Genomic DNA, 17,585 nt, shown 5'->3' on the forward strand with positions numbered 1-17,585 from the left:
TTGTTACCAATGCCAACGCAATGGCTGCTTTACTCTTGAGATTTGGACTCTCCAGCTGAACTGACCTATAGGTCCTTTGTATATTGGGGTATTTTATTTCCTGGCCATGAATTGCTCCCTCTCAGCCCATAACGATATCACAGGCACTCTCGCAAAACACCGTGGATGCCGGTAACCTGGAACAGATGGGCAGACCCAGCAGGGCCGAGTAACTTGCGGAGGGAGAAGAGCAGGGTTCGGTCTCAGCTCAATGATCGCGAGCAGGTATTTCCCAGACCCGCTTGTCGCTGTCCTTCGTGCTGAAACTGAGCGACAGATTCCCAGCTCGCTTTGTGCGCGGAAATCCGGGTAACGGCAATAAATTCAGCACTGACTTACTGTCTGGAAGTGGATGTTTGTTATTAACCGGGATCTGAAGGGAACGCATCTTCCTCCCCCCACCCCCCCCCCATCTATGAGTATAGACTAAGACTAACTAAAGAGTTCAGCGTCCTCATGATAACGGCGAATTTTCTGAAAACATAAACGGGGATTTAACCGAACAACAAATGCTGGCGATCACAGCGGGTCAGGCAGCATCGATGCAGAGAGAGCAAGCCAACACCTGGATGCTGCCTGACCCTTCATGATCTCCAGCATTTGTTGTTTTCAGTACAGATTCCAGCATCTGAAATGATTTGCTCTGATTTCGTAGATTTGCAGGTCCGGGAGGGAGGAATGATCGAGAGCATCCCAGAGCACACCAGAAAAGAATGGGCAGTAGGAGACCACGGTCATAATCCATATGATCACACTCGTCCTTGCTACACGGGCTTCAGCCACTCTGTACCTGGGACTAACGTGTCCTTGGGCTGCAATGATGCATTTCTGTCTCTTTAAAATGACAACGATGGCAACGTAGGTGACCAGTAAACACGTGAAAATAAGTACGCAGTTGGGGAATGGTGATAGTCTTCTCCGGCTCCCGAATAAACAGCAACATGATCCAAAAACCATGAATTTGAAAGAAGTGTCCAAGATCTCAGAGAGGATGAAGATAGGCTTGTGGAGACAATGGAGAGCATCACTGAACAGTTACAAACCACAGAAACTTCAGTAGATGAGTTGTCCAACTCCTGACGCTATCGGAAGGAAGAGGGCAGAGAATATAATTTCCTTTCCTAGTGTCTTTTTTTTTTGGCTAACTAAATGCTCAGCACCGTTTGTCTGATTTGCATGTGGACGGAGGAAGCTTCACTGTGCAGCAGCTGAACATACCCTCCCTGAGGTGAACAGCACCTGATCAAGATCGGTCAAGGATTAGGAGGAGTTGAGATTCTTCAGGGCAGGGGGAGTATTTCAAACCGATTCCCTCCTCCTGAAATGGTCCGCAGCATGAATGATTACCCGACAGTTAGAAAAATGACACGGTTTTTAATTGTAGTTCGACATATTGAAAGATGAAACATCATTTCCCGATTTCCGTAAATATCCAAAGGCAAAATTCTAGTTATAAACTTGGCCTTACGTTTTGCATTCCCTCCGGTATTTTAAACAACATTCCGTCATTTAAATTGAACCGAAGCCAGATGGTGAAGTTGGAAACAAGGAACGAAAGATATTTATAAATGTCATGTTGCAGTCTTGCAGTTCTCTGCTCTCTGATTCACGTCCCAGCAGTTCCTTTCATTACACTGATTTATCCAAATGTTTAAGTATGTCTTTGCTAGCTCCATAATCTTCAATGAACAGTTATTTGTCTGTGTAAAATGCGATGCTTTTGAGTAATAACTTTGCACTTGAAACTTGAAGTTGAGGATGAGCAGTTCAAGTGTAAATTGTTATCTTAGTTACATACTCATTTGATTATATCATAAAATCTAGAAGTTTCCCCATTGTGAAAGTGTTGGGGGAACTATTGGTCAGCATTTCCACTGGGGTGTTTGTGGTGCAGTGCAGTTTCCCTCACTATAGTCCATAGGCTCTGATTTGAGTCCCATTTGCCACAACATCCAAAGGTTGATTTTTTTAAAAAACAAATTCCCAGTTCTTTTGAACAGGTACTCAAAAAGAACACTCATTACCTGTTTGTAGACTGCCGGCGTTGGACTGAGGTGGACAGAGTCAGAAGCCACACTGTAGAAGGCTATAATTCAACAGGGTTATTTGAAATCATAAGATGTATGAGCACTGCTCCTTCATCAGGCAAAGTCTTCAGCTGACAAAAGAGCAGCACTCCAAAAGCTTATGATTTCAAATAAACTCATTACCTGTTTATCACTTGAACCATATCACTGATTTACAATAGGATTGGTCCACACCAAAACACACAGATATATATCCTATATCTACTGATACACACACAGAGAGAAAAATATGTACACCATTCACAGATATGTATTCATAGTCACAAATATATTTATATGCAGATACAGACACCAAGATGCAGATATACACACACACTTTCATCATTGTTGTGGTTTTTAAACATTTCAGTCCTTGTGTTGTTAGCAATTATTTTTCAAATGCATTTCATAATGACATCTCTCTCCAATTAGGGCGGCACGGTGGCACAGTGGTTAGCACTGCTGCCTCACAGCGCCAGAGACCTGGGTTCAATTCCCGCCTCAGGCGACTGACTGTGTGGAGTTTGCACGTTCTCCCCGTGTCTGCGTGGGTTTCCTCCGGGTGCTCCGGTTTCCTCCCACAGTCCAGAGATGTGCAGGTCAGGTGAAGTGGCCATGCTAAATTGCCCGTAGTGTTAGGTAAGGGGTAAATGTAGGGGTATGGGTGGGTTGTGCTTCGGTGGGGTGGTGTGGATCTGTTGGGCCGAAGGGCCTGTTTCCACACTGTAAGTAATCTAATCATACTTTTAAATCTGCCCTGCCTCTTAGATCTTTATACCCTATATTGCATGCTGAGTGCATCCTCCTTTCAATGGGCTAAATGATGAATGATGTGTAAATGTAATCTACTGCTAAACAGAGGAATTTGGAGCATTAATGTTCTTTTTCTCCCCATTTTCCTGTGCCAGCTATACCTTCCTTGTTGAGGGATTGGTAACTTGTCTCTTCTTGTGCTTAGTGGATTATGAGGTAGACAAAGTAACTGATTATGTCTGGTTCCTTTGTGATTTATTTTTTCCCTGGAACAGGGAGCTGACCTTTCCCCAAAGGCTGTAGTTTGAGGGAGACCAAATTGCACTAAAAATGGCTGCCTGGGAGATTCTACCTCTCATCACCTGCCATAGATATTTTGGAGAAATCTATAGGTTGATAATGAATCTGTATGGCTATATCATGAACCTATATGATATATGTATGGCTGTAGCATGAATTTGTATGATATCTGTGTGGCTGTATCATGAATACACCATCTCATGGCATCAAGGCTTGAAGTGAACCTCAAACCCAGAGCTTCTGACTCAAAGGCAGTGATGCTGCCCAATGCACCACATGACCTCCTCATTAGTAACAGCAGCCTGGGAGTGCTTTCTTCATCTGTGGACCTGGAACAGTATCAATAGGATGTTCCTGATCATGTGTTCCCTTGAATTTGTCTTTTCTCACTCAGGCTTACTGATTATAAATATAGTATACCTATTACCTTTTCCTAGATTGTATAAATTAACATAGACTGAGATAACCCTGTATTCTTTTTGATTTGCAGTTGTTCCAGTTACCTACCAGGTGAGAAATCTGCGCTCTCCCCATAGCCAATTAGAAGCATGCAATGTGTTTGTTTTATTTATAAATAAACTTTTCAACTTACTCTGTAAACCATGCACAGTTGTGAATGAAAATCATCTTTTAAAATACAGAATGAATGACTTAATGTGTGCCAGTTATCTCCTTGCTTTGTATCTGTCTTGTGATTAGCAAATATTACATTAAATAACCATTGGGCATAATGTAAACCATCACAAAACGAACATCTTCAGGGAAAATGAATCATAACACTCAGCTACTATTACCCCAAAAGCTTCATCATCATGTGGCCTTTTCATTTCAAACTGCAATAGTGATCTTTTGTTTTCAGTACACAGGAAGACATATATAAAAGGAACAAGTCTTAAAGCAATGGCCAGTTTTAGGCATAAGAAATAATTTCTTAACAAAGTTAATATAATATAGCTTTCAAAATATGCCGATAAATGCACACCTTCAGCTGGTATGAAATTCAAGTTGCCATATTCTAAACATAATGCTGGTTTCATGTATGCTCACATTACTTTGTGAATTAAAGTTTTGGATTATTTGTTCCACTAGCTTAGCATTAAAGTCCAGAATTTCATTCACTCTTCCATGAGTGCACAATATCAATGAAATATAATATGCCCTTGTTTATTTATTAGTTTATGTGAATGCCAGACAATTATTTGCTGTTAATAGAGCATTGATTAAAAATATCCAGCTATCTCCAAGTGTAGAAAATTTTTAAAGTCCTTTAAAAATCATGACATCTGATAATGCCAAAGGACAGAAAATGCCAGATGTCAAGTAGGACTGTAACAACTGGACTCTTTAGCAGTAATGTATGATTTTAAGTATGAAAGTTAATGACAGGGTTTTAAATGTATGATTTTAAATATTAAAATTAATGACAGGGTTTTAAATGTATGATTTTAAATATGAAAAATAATGACAACAAATTAAAGGAGAATAGCAAATTAAGGAGTTGTTTCTAAATGCATTTTCAAACTAAGTTACAAATCATCAAATTCCCGATGTTTTTGCTAATTTAGTTAATCAGACTTTCTTTATAGTACAGCAATGGCTTTACTTTAAAAATGCATCATTCGTTGTGAAGAACCACACACCATGATCTGGAAAGGCACTACGTTATGTAGCTTCGTGTTCATATGTGAAACACATGAGTCTGTGCATTCTTTAAATTGGCAATACTGTCTGCTACTACTTAGTTAGAGAAGACTTGGAGGTGATATAATAAATCAAAGCTTCTTGTTTATGTATTTTGTCAAGAAGAATCTCCCAAGCAAAACAATCTTAGTAGCAGTGGAAACCCTTTAGAACAGTCTACTGTGTGAGAAGTGGTATAAAAATTGTTGTTAAATTTTTTGGACCCCAAGTTACAATCGGTCTCTAGAGGTCGCTATGTATCTTTGTTATGTTTAACCGCCTCAACACTGGAACTGAGCTTCTAATTACAGTGAAAAAAAATTCTACGTAATTTTATCCTTTTAAAATAAATATTTCTGATCAATTGGTGCATTTCATGAATTAAACCTTTTTTGAAAACGGGATGTTTCAGCGGTTTTGGTTAACTTAGATTCTAAACCCGTATAAAATGTGAAGAGAGAGAGAAATATCAAGTCACTCGAAAAAAATGTTACTTGAGGGAAGTATTTATACACCTTTCACATTGTAGACAATGATGAAAGCAATACTGTGGATCTCCAATTTATAATTTTTAGTGACATGTGCGGTGCTGGATAAAATGAACAACTCTGACCCTAAATTAAGTTATTCTACAGGTATATAAAGTTTGTGAACAGTTTTCCCTTCGTTTCAGAAAGTCCAGGTGTACAACATAAACTCAGCCTCTGAATTTAAAGAAGTGACATAATAGCTCTGAAACACGCGGTTGCATTGAATGCTTCAGAACACAATCCTTTCATAGTTTCAGCAAGTCAGCATTGGTACTGGATTGTGACTATGCTTCAATTGAATATCAAGCTCTCCTTGGAATGTATCCAGTGAGTAGCTGAACCATACAGAAAAAAAAACAGTCGGCAGAATTAACCAGTCTGAGGTGGTAGAACAGGAAGAAGCGCCAGGTAAGGTTAAGAACAGATTTTACTTAGGTTTCCTAGCGCCCACTCTCCAGTAGCACATCCACAGTTGTATTCCTACCTCTCAGACAGAAGGCTTGCATTCAATTCCCACCTGCTTCGGTGGTGTGTTAAAACATTTTTTTTTTTGGCGGGGGTAGGGGGCTGAGGCTCTTTGGTGCAGTGATGATGCCCTGAGACAGAAGGCCTGGGTTCAGAACCCACCTCCTCCAATGGTGTGTGATAGCATCTGTGATCAGGTTTGTTTGAAAATACACGGGAATGAACAGTAGGATGAGCTGTACCAGAATGCCGTTGGTACCTCAGCAAGTAGTCAAAGTGATGTGCATTTATATAGCACCTTTAACTCAATAGCGCTTCACGACATCACGAACAAAAAAATTGAGACCCAGTCTCCGAAAGGGTTATATGGGTTGATGACCAAATATCTGGCCTCTGGTTTTAAGGAGCTAAGTGAGAAAGGAGCATTTGCGATTGGGTTACTGAGGGACTTCGAGAGCCAATGTTTCCACACTGTAATGTAATCTAATCTAATGTGTTGGCAGCTGAAGGCACAACGCACAAATGATGGGGGTGATTAAAATCTGCGATCCTAAACAAAACCATAATCTCACGGGGTTGGAGCTGCAGGGACAGGGTGAAGATGAGGCTGGGGAGGGCTTTAAAAGTAAACGTTTTTTTTTAACTTGGAAGCTTTGCTTTAACCATTTGCCCACTTATCTCTCCACCCTTCAGGCTTTCTGCCTGTATTCCTGATGAAGGGCTTTTGCCTGAAACGTCGATTTTACTGATCCTCGGATGTTGCCTGACCTGCTGTGCTTTTCTAATCTAGACTCTGGTTTCCAGCGTCTGCAGTCATTGTTTTTACCTCATTGTTTTTACCTACCCTAACCATTTGCCCTGCGAGTCAGCGAGAGCAGCAGTGAAAGGTAAATGGGATTTGGTGCGAATTAAGACACGGACAACATTCATGGTAGGATTTTGAGACTGCGTTGGAATAAGTCTATTAGCGGCAACAACGCGGAGAAGGGTTTCAGCGGCAGATAACCGAGAATTGGATGGATCCAAACAGTGACTAATATCGACATGATACTGATTCATGTCAGAACACTTGAAGTCAGTCATGCGCCATTAGAAATCGCTGGGCTTTCCCTTTCACCTGAGAATTCAGGAGGTATATTAACCCGTTAAAATGCATTTTGGGCAAGGAGCATCTGAAGACGTTTGAGGAGGTGAACCGCGTTTCCATAGCTCAAACATTGATCTGGTCTGTTTGGGGAATTTCAGTGCAGAGAGGTCCAGAACCTCTGGGCTCTGTGTAGGCTTACAAATCATAATGCGATATCTGCAATCTTTCCAGTTTCAAAGGCAGTAGAAATACGTTCAAACATTTCACAGAAATTACTTCCATCAATATGATGTTACAATGTCCCTGAAAATCATAGTGGTAAGTGTTACTCACGACAGACCACACTGCGGTTTTAATAAACCCCTCGTGATTGTGTTACAACACCCTGGTAATTGAAAGAATATAATTAATGCTTCAATGTAAGTTAAATTAAAATCACATTTAATTTTCAGTGCTTTGCATTTAATCATTTGTGTGGTACTGCGGCTTACAAAGGGCATGAAATACAATTCTATGGCCCAATCGAAGCGAAGATGTTTGACGAAAAGTGACTCGACAATGCTCAACCCTGTTCTGGATTAGTGGTGCTGGAAGAGCACACGAAAACGTCGATTTTATTGCTCCTCGGATGCTGGCTGAACTGCTGTGCTCTTCCAGCACCACTCTAATCCAGAATCTGGTTTCCAGCATCTGCAGTCATTGTTTTTGCCTAATGCTCAACCCTGGGATGCTGCCTGACCTGCTGTGCTTTTCCAGCACCACACTCTCGACTCAATGCTCAACACACCGCTCATATAACGAGGATCTGTCTCCTTATGGATCCAATACGGGTGATAACCTCAGTAATGTCACACCTCTTTTGAACAAAGGTATTTAATTGGAGCACGCTACTTCCAAGATCAGAACTCACTCTCACCTCTGACACCTACGCGGAAACACTCAGCTGACACACTCCTGGTGACATTCAGCCCTCGCTAACGACAATATCCCACAGGTTAAAAAAAGTGAAAGGATGAGCAGTCGGATTGGGAGTGTGCGGTTTTGCACTTAACTACTGTCAGCACAATTCACAGAGCTGAACTGCTGCAGTTAGCGAGAATATTAATAATTCCCCATAGCTTTCTTTGGATTCTGTCTCACATTTCCCATCTACAGATTGAATCTCACACGCTGAAGGAGCCATTCACATCCGGAGGCGCTTAGTCTAGTGGTTTAAATGTTGTACATGAAAGGCTTGGCAAGGGCTGTAGTGTTAGTGTCCCTACCTCTAAACCAGGAGGGCTAGGGTCCACGTCCCACCTGCTTCAAGGAGTGTCGAACATTTCGGAACAAGTTGCTTCCAAAAAACGTCTCGAGGTGCAATGTCCCTGGGCTCAGTAGGTCTGCATGCATGTTCCATCCTGGGCTGGAAGTGTGCTTGAACAGTTTTTTTTAAATTCTGAGTCTTAAATTTTATTTCATTGTTCCAAGTGAAACATGTGAGTAAGTTCAACTTGTGTCGATTGATTGGATCAGACAGATTTTTCGCTGAAATTTCAAGGGAAAATCCCAAAATATAGAAACCCAACAATTATGGTCTCGAAGTCAGAGTCCGACGGGAATGGAATAAACAGCAAAGAATGGACAGTTAGTCTTCCCAACCGGGCGCAGTTCCTTTTTCCAGCTGATACCCCTCGAGCCCCTCTCCCTCTGCAGGGATTGTAAGCAAACACTGAGATCATGGCTTTTGGATTTGCACGTATTTTCACAGTTCAAGATAACTTTTAATGACCTCTCTTCATTGTGAAAGAGTAATGCCATGTGGAAGCCAATGCAATTTGTATCTCACACCCACTCTCTAGTTTAAACAGGTGCCCTTTGCAATCCCCTACCGGAGCTCACTCACAATCCTGGCAACTGAGGAAGGGACCATCCAGCGGGGGTGGGGGGGGAGGGGGGGGGGTCACAATCCTGTCAACTGAGGAAGGGACCATCCAGCGGGGAGGGGGGGGGGGGGAGCTGAATGTGAAATGCCTTCAGTGTAGCCCCAGTACCCGGAACTGAGAGCACTCACCCCTCCCGCATTGAGCCTCGTTGCCGGCTCCATTCGGAGGGAATCTGCTGAGAGGTGGATCCAGGGGGAGGAGCTCGGCATCCTGTGGCAGCTCTGACTGTCCGGGCCAGTCATTAAAAAGCCCCAGGCGACAGCCAGCGCTCAGTTCCTGCAAATCCACTGCATCCCTCACTTTTGGCACAGGAGGAACTTGCAGAGAAGGGGAAAGGGGCGAGAGAATGTACTCCCTTGTCTTGTTGGTCCTGAGCTTTTGTTTGCCCTTCCTCAGATTGGGAGCAGGTAAGTCTCCAGTCCGGGGTGATGTTTCTGTTGGAGACAGTTTCCATCGTAGTGTTTTTTTGTTGTAAAACAAAATGTCCCATTTTGTGTGTGTGTATGTGTGTGTGCGAGAGGAGAGAGATGGAGCCACCTTTGTTGGGGACCCAGGGAGCCCTGGCGCTGAGCATTTTCGGGTGAAGCTGGAAGTGCTGCAGTAGCGTGGGCAGGGGAGGTGCACTGCAGGGACTGAACCGGAGTGAGAGCAGAGCAGCTCAATGTGCTCAGCTCCTGACCCCTTCACTGGGGCTGGAATACCAGCGCTAGTTCCCTCCCCCACCTCGGCCCCATCACGCTCTCTGTTTGAACTTCTCTTTTTATCTCCGGGACTTTACATTCATTGGTTTAATGTACGTGTGGAGATCGCCGAGAATCACCAAAGGGAATCGATGACTGAAATCCTGAAGCTCAGAGCCGCTCACTTTCCCGCCGTTAGACATGAGGTGCTCTGTTTCAGTGAGCGGTCATTTCATTCTGGGATAACTCTGCCTGGCCATGGGTCATCGTTGCGAATGCTCGGAGCTGCGGATTGGCACCGAGTTCAGTCTCTCTCTGAGATCTGTCCATCCAGTGTTTGTTTTTAATATTGATGTACAGCGAGACGACTGGTCAAGCTCATATGGTCGGGTCCTCATCCCCCGTCCCCAACAAACAGCTCAATCTCCCTATAACTTCAGCAGGCGCTTATGCAACATTTCTATCTAAACAATTTTGCGCATTTGTACCGAATTAACAAAAGAGTTGTAATGCATTTAACCATTAAGTTCCATTGTGTGTGTGTGTGTGAACAACCTAAATGTAACCTCCAACAGGCAATGTAGAAAGCAGTTGGTCGAGTTCCTTCATGTTAAACCAGCCGATTAAAAAAAAACCGAAAGAGCTGAGGATGCTGGAAAGCAGAAACCAAAACAGAAATTGCTCAGCAGGTCTGGCAGCCTCTGTAGAGAGAAATCAGAGTTAACGATTCGGGTCCTTTCTTCAGAACTGGGCTGCTGAGCTTTTCCAATGATTTTTGTTTTTGATTCTGATTTTTTAAATGTTGAGTTTTCTTGTCACTTTAAGAAACTGTACAGCGACTGTGTTAGATATCTGCTCTGATGGTGGCTATAACTGCACACAGGATAGTAACTCGCTCGGTGCACTGGAGCTACCAGGACTTCAGGGGCTGTTGCAGTCTGGACTCTATAGCGCCTCCTGCCTTCTCTCCCTTACCCAGGTTCTGCTGGCACCGCGCTCGGTGTTGCCTGACTCTGCAGCGGGCCTATGCAGACAGAACTTCTCGTGTTTACAGCAGAGATTCCCACTTGCTGCTCCACTTCAGCAGCCAAACGTGTGTGAAGGGATATGCCTCGGGATCCATGTCGGTGAACAGAAGTTCCATCAGCCCATTTCCCGCTGCCTAGTGGCTTTGTTCTGACACTGACCACAGTAACCCAAGGCTGTGACTTTCCTAGGATTGATTTAGTCTTCTATCTCTATATCAGGATGCAGGGTTAAGCGAAACCTGGAACCAAACCTACTCAACAATGAAGTTGCACGGTTCTTAATCTTTGTTAACTCATCTGCAGCTCGCCAGGATATCATTAGAGTCGAAACAACATTTGTTATACTGTTTTGTTCTCTTGGGAGTAGGTTAGCTCAGTTGGCTGAATGGTTGGCTTGCGATGAAGAGTTTAGCGCGTGTTCAGTTCCTATCCAGGCTGAGATTATTGTCCAGGACTTCTCAACCTTTCTCCTCACCTGAGGCATGGTGACCCCCTGATGAACCCACCATCAGTTGTTTTTCCCTATAATGAGGCAGTGGGACTGTACCAACTTTGTTTTGGGCTTTAGTACTGTTGGAACACCTTCATGTCTGATGGAGTGATTGCAGTCAGTGAACTGGAACCAACCTGGAGAAGTTGTGTAACACTGATCAGAGCAGTTCACCTTCATTTCCATGACAAAGTTATATGGTTGACACTCAGCATCACTGAGTTTCAAGGAATCTGTTAGCACTAATGCACTCAATGAAATAAGCTACACATATTTCAGATACATGGAGTCTCTAATTATACGTGAAATATTTTGAAGTATAACAAGGTGCTATAAAATGAAATATATATAAAATATATAAAAATGAAAGCTGGGTCCTGTATGCAGTCTGGTCTCCATATTATATGTAAAAACATATTACTGTAGAAGTGCTGCAGAAAGTTCAACAATGCTTTTGAAGGATGGCACCAGTTCCAATTGTAAAACTGAAAAATGTGTTGCTGGAAAAGCGCAGCAGGTCAGGCAGCATCAAAGGAGCAGGAGAATCAATGTTTTGGGCATAAGTCCTTCTTCAGGCATTCCTGAAGAAGGGCTTATGCCCAAAACATCGATTCTCCTGCTCCTTTGATGCTGCCTGACCTGCTGCGCTTTTCCAGCAACACATTTTTCAGCTCTGATCTCCAGCATCTGCAGTCCTCACTTTCTCCTAATTGTAAAACTGTCAATAAAGGTTGAACAGGCCTGAGTTCTGCTGTTGCTGCTTGGAACTATTATACCAAGAGGATTGTGCTGTCATGATGCCATACTCCTCTGTCCTGCACCACTCTCCCATTCACTGTGGATGGTCTGCAACTGCTTTGTGACACATACCATCAAATTACACTCTGGTTGACCTTTCTCTCTGCTGCCTTCCACTCTGCCATCTAGAAGAGATCTCTGTAACTCTTCAGCCCTGATTCAATAGCTGAAGTACTGATGCTTTCTGGCTGTCACTCTTTATGGTTCTTTTTTATCTCTTGTAATTTCAAGTATATCTTTGTTTTACTTACAGAATTTTAATTAATTGTCTTAATATCCATATTTCAAAGTCCTCTTTCTTCTGCAGATCTTCAATTATTGCCAGGTTGCTGAGGCTTACTGGAAAGTAGTTAACGTTTTTCTTTTCGTTACAACCTTGAAATTTCTTGTTGTTAACACGTCCTTCATCTTCATCCAATCCTAATTTTGGCATTCCATTTGCCACCTTCTGTTGTTACTTATCCCAAACAGACAAAAGTACCTTCTTGTTCCAGTGGGTGCTTTAGTTACTTCTAATCTATTCCTTCTAACTCTGTTGCTTTTAATCTTTTTGGTATTCATGCTCAGTCCACATTCTTAATTTCTACATTTCATTTGGCCTAGGATATCTTTCAAGGCAACTTCTGATTCCACAAGCACTGAATATTAGTATATTGCAAGCTTGTCACATTCTTTTCTCTAATTTTAACCCCTGGAAATATTTTTGTTGCTCTGAATGTTTGTTGTGTCCAGATTTAAGACTTTGAGTGACAACACACAGCTATGTTGTACTGCTCACTTCACTTGAAACATGTTAGATTGTCCACCTTCTAGCTTGATACTCAGTATGTGGTCCCAATATATGCCAAGGAAAAATCTTACATCTTTGCAGTATCAATATTAGGTTTCAGAAACACATCTATTAACTTTTTAGTGATAAACAGCATCAAACACTTTCATAATCAACGAAGCACATGTAAATGTTTTTGTTTACTCCTAGATATTTATCAAAGTTTGTTCTTGGGTTAAATATTGCTACTGTTGTTCCTATTTCTAGGTTTAAGTTCAGCCTATTCCACCAATTTCTGCTTCACATACATTACTCTTTCTTTCAATTATAATGTTCAAGATCACTTTAAAAGATGACTCATTAAGCTTAAATTAAAATGATTACAATTCGTTGCTTAAGGTATCTCGGCCATCTTACTGAAGAATGACTATCTCATTTGGTCACATTTCATATGCTATTCTGTCTCTCCAAGGGGTTTTAAGTGTTCTAGGTTACTTTACATATGCCTAGATCTTTTCTCAAGCTCATCAGTTTCCATACCATTATATATCTCTGATAACATAATGTTCAGTCTTTTAATTTGCCTCTCTGTCTTCAGGATTCTCTCAATTTAGATTATTCTACAATTAAATCATTGAATATTCCATCCATATTTTTGCTCCTGTGCCCCTTCTAAACAATAAAATATCATCTTTATCTGTTGTGCTATCTGTTGTCAACCCTTTCTTTCTGTCGAAGATTGTCACCTTGTGGCACATAATTCTCATTTTGTAATTTATTTCCAGCTCCAATACTTCCTCACACATCTCATTAACCATTTCTCTCTAGATCTGGCTAATTGTATTTTCTTTACAATTTCTTGAAACTTCAGTGTTCCTCCTTTGGTAATCGCTGCTAATCTCTCATCTGTAATCCATTCTTTTATACCTGGTAATGGCTACTTTTTATCGGAATCTGTAGACTCTCTTTCCTGTTTTTTCCATTTGCTTTCTGCCTTTTTAAAAAATTGTGAGATCAGTTTGTCCTGTTTCCTCAATCTTGAGCTTTGATTCAGAAGTTTATAAAACTCTGGAGCGATTTGATAGGGTAGACATAGAAAAGATCTTTTCCCTTGTACAGGAGTACAAGGGGCCATTGTGTGCAAACGAATAAACATAATAAGTAATTCAAGAAAAAGAGCTTTTTACTAAGTCAGTGGTGGGAATTTGAAACTTGATACCATATCATGGTTGCAGCAAATAGCATAAATACATTTAACGGGAAGGTGGAAAATAAATGAGGGGCTTAAAGCAACTGAAATTTTATTGCCACGCTGGGAGGAAGTGCATAGGATGGACACCCTGTGGTATAGAAGTTTTAGGCTGAACTGTTTGTTTTTGAGCTTCAAATTCTATGCAAGTCTTATTCTGTTTAATTGATCTAATTTTTACCATCAATTTCTCTGGGAGTCTTTCTTTATTGAATATATCTGAATTATGGGAATCATTTTTAGATAGTGTTTCTGAATTATTTTTGCAGATTTACTTGGTTTATAGGTTGTCGTGAGTTTTCATTCTTATAAATATTTGCAAAGACATTTTTCTTATCTATTTATGAACTGTTAAAAAGTGCCCCCTCCCTCTTTCTCTTGTCTAAATGTTAATTTTAATGTTACAGGTCACTCTGACATTTGCAGTGGCTATTTGATGCTGGGGTCTGGCCAGAGTAAAAGAATCTTTCTGTTAAGTTCCTACATTATTTCTCCGAGTTCTTGTAGGTTCTGATAACTAACTAACTGTCTGAGTTTCAGGCCATATTATTTAAACTTCAGCACTGTGGTAGTATAAACTATATGATATTATATGCACCCTCTCCAGGAATAATTTCAAGAGAAATCTTGTTTAAAAAAAGGAAAAAAGAACAACTAGAATTTTTAATGCTTTCTGGACATTCCAAAGCCCTGTATCGCAGTTAAAGACATTTGAAGTCTAGTCATAGTTATAATGATGGAAACGTTGACAGCCAATTTGAGCAATAAGATCTCTCAAACATCATTGAGAAAATGAGTCAATCATCTTTTTTTTTACTGATGTTGTTTGAAAGATAAATATTGTCCAGGTCACTGGAGTAAGCTCCTCTGCTCTTCAAATTCTGTGCAAAGTAACATAATGGATTCTTTTACAGTGATGTTGCAGGACAGATGTGGCCTCAGTTTAATGTCTGATCTGAAATACGCAAACCCATCAGTATTACACTGAAGTGTCAGCCTCAATCAGTGTTTGAGTCTCTGGAATAAACCCATAACCTTTTGACTCAGAACCAACAGTGATGCCATTGAGCCAAAGCTGACATCTCAAATTAGAATGAATGTGACTTTTGAGCAATTCTGAATGCACAGTTATTTTAGGATTGGCAAACATTTCCTGCAGTTTGGGCAGAATAAACAGTATAAACCACAGAACAGCTCTGTTATACAAGAAATGAGACGCATTGTGAATCTTTAGCCATGCATTGGACAGGACAAGGGACAGGACTTTTGCAAAATAAGTTTTAAGCAAAAGCATAAATTGGAATTTCAGGGAATGTAGACAAAGGTCAATTGTTCAATGTCAAATTCCATCACAATGAGCCTAGGGGGGAGGGTGTCTGTTCTGGGAAGACCAAAGATAAATTTCCCGTTTATAGCACTTTCGATAACCTACCATCAATAAAAATGCTAAAGCTGACATCAAATTTAGCTGGTGCAAATCAAAGGTAGGTTCTTCCAGGGTTGCACACTTTGAATACAACCATCCTTATGATTTAGGCTGCATTTAGTTTTGACAAGACTTTGCTGCTAGCTTGTCAAAGAACTGAACATTTACTTTGAAAATACAAAGGCACACAGACATTACAGCAGGGCATTCTGCATTATTGTTTCAATTTCCTGTAGCTCACTAAATGTGACAATCAGTAAACACCAGGAGCCCTACCAGCACAAGTGACTTCACATTGCTTGCTCATGGCTATTTAATGTTGCTGCTAATCTGCCTGACCAGTTGACTGAAAATATTGATTTAATCTGTGGACCAATTATCAGAAAGGATCCACCTGAAGGAAATGTGTGGTAGCCTCCGTGGAGAGAAAAAGAGTTAACATTTTAAATCCAGTTTGGCAATTCTTTGGAACTGAGGAGAGTCTTCTTCAGTCACAAGAACAGTCATATTGTTAAGAGTTAACATCAACTCAGTTTCTTTCTCCACAGATACTGCCAGACCTGGTGCATTTCTTCAGCATTTTCTGCTTTTATTTCAGATCTCTAGTATTTGTAGTGTTTTGCTTTGGTAAAGAAAAGTAGGGTATTGGGAGGGGATGGTTGTGATTGGCCAACACACCTTCAGGCTTTCTTTCTTTTAGGAAGGTTAGTAAAGGAAAGGAAGGGTATCATATTTCAGAAAAGGTTAATATTTTGCTGACAGCAACTGAAAATTGGCAGAATGTCTATGGGTGCATCTTGAAGATACAGAACCCAATGTAAAATGAAGCAGCAGTGGATAAAGTAATAATTACATTATGTAAAGGAGGAACATCAAGGAACATATTGAAATGGTATCCTGGACCCAGAAAGAGACTAAGATGGGCAATACCATTGGTCTGAGGAGTGAGTAAGGGAGAGGGAAAATCACTGAGGATTTCAGATCCTAACTGCTGTTCAATTTCTTCAGCTAAAAAAAAAGCATGTGTGATGTTTTCTGACTTCACCCCATCCTATTCCGAGCCTTTTTAGTGTGCCTACATTGCCTCTAGTCTAAACTACTCTGACATGATCCTGGCTGACCTCTGACATTCCCCTCCCATATTCTAACCTCTTATCAAATTGAGGTCATCCAATATTTTACCTGTGTCCTCATATAAAATCCTGTTCACTCATCACCCGTGTGCTCACTGACTTACCCAGGCTCCCAGGTGAGTACAGTCTCCTCTTCATTCTTGTTTTTATGACCTCGTCCCTGCACATCTCTGAAGTTGTGAGGGAGGGTCACTGGACTTGAAAGATTAACTCTACTTTCTCTCCACAGATGCTGCTGGCCCTGCTGAGTTTCTTCCAGCAATTGTGGTTTTTGTTTCGTAATCCAGAGATCCAGGTGATGGTCTGGAGTTCAAATCCCACGATGGCAGCTGCTGACATTTTAAATCTGTAAAGATCTGAAATTAAATGTCTAATGATGATGATTGTCTATTAACATGAATGCCCATCTATTTCACTAATGCCCTCAGGAGGTGTCCTAAGCTTTAACATCTTCAGCTGTTTCATCAATGACCATCCATCCATCAAAGTGGGAATGTTTGTTGATTACGTAAAATTCAGCACTGTTTGTGACTCCTCAAGTACACCAGCAAGGCCTGGACAATATCCAGGTTTGGGTTGACAAATAGCAAGTGCTGTTCGAGCTACACGACTGTCAGACAATGACCCCCTCGAGCAAGAGAGGATTTAAGTATCACAGCCTCACATTCAATGGCATTAGCATTGCGGAATTCCCCCCACACCCTCAGTATCAGCATCCTTAGAGTTACCATTGACCAGAAACTGAACTGAATTATAACTTAAATGGCTATGAGAGCATGGCTATGAGGTCAGAGATGACTAACTCCTCCTTCTGCCTCCCCAAAGACTGTCCATTATCTACAAACCATAAGTCATTAATAGGTTGGAAAACTCCCAACTTATCTCCAATAATACTCAAGAAGCTTGACACCATCCAGGACAAATCAGACTGCTTGATTGATTCTATGTCCACACACGTACCCCCCTCTATCACCAATGCTAATTAGATGCATTGCAGAAATACAGCAAAGCTCCTCAGACAGCATCTTCCAAACCTAGGATCACTAGAAAGAGACGAACAGCAGTTACATTGGAACACCACTACCACCTGCTATTCCTCTCCAAGCCGCACACAATCCTGACTTGGAAATATATTGCCATTCCTTCACTGTCATTGGGTGAAATTCT

The 17,585-nt window shown here is 41.3% G+C and overlaps 1 protein-coding gene across 1 annotated transcript in view; it reads left to right on the plus strand.

Moving 5' to 3' along the window:
* The first annotated feature begins 9,106 nt into the window (after positions 1-9,106).
* ca4a (carbonic anhydrase 4a) overlaps positions 9,107-17,585 on the plus strand; it is a 39,774-nt gene continuing 31,295 nt past the window's right edge. Inside the window, exon 1 of the mRNA XM_043718573.2 lies at positions 9,107-9,252. Within this exon, the coding sequence (XP_043574508.2) occupies positions 9,192-9,252 (61 nt within the window). The 5' untranslated portion in view covers positions 9,107-9,191. The remainder of the gene's footprint in view (positions 9,253-17,585) is intronic.

The sequence above is a fragment of the Chiloscyllium plagiosum genome, unplaced genomic scaffold (assembly GCF_037043375.1).
Source record: "Chiloscyllium plagiosum isolate Xiang-an unplaced genomic scaffold, Cpla_swu_hap1 HiC_scaffold_31, whole genome shotgun sequence".
NCBI lineage: Eukaryota > Metazoa > Chordata > Chondrichthyes > Orectolobiformes > Hemiscylliidae > Chiloscyllium > Chiloscyllium plagiosum.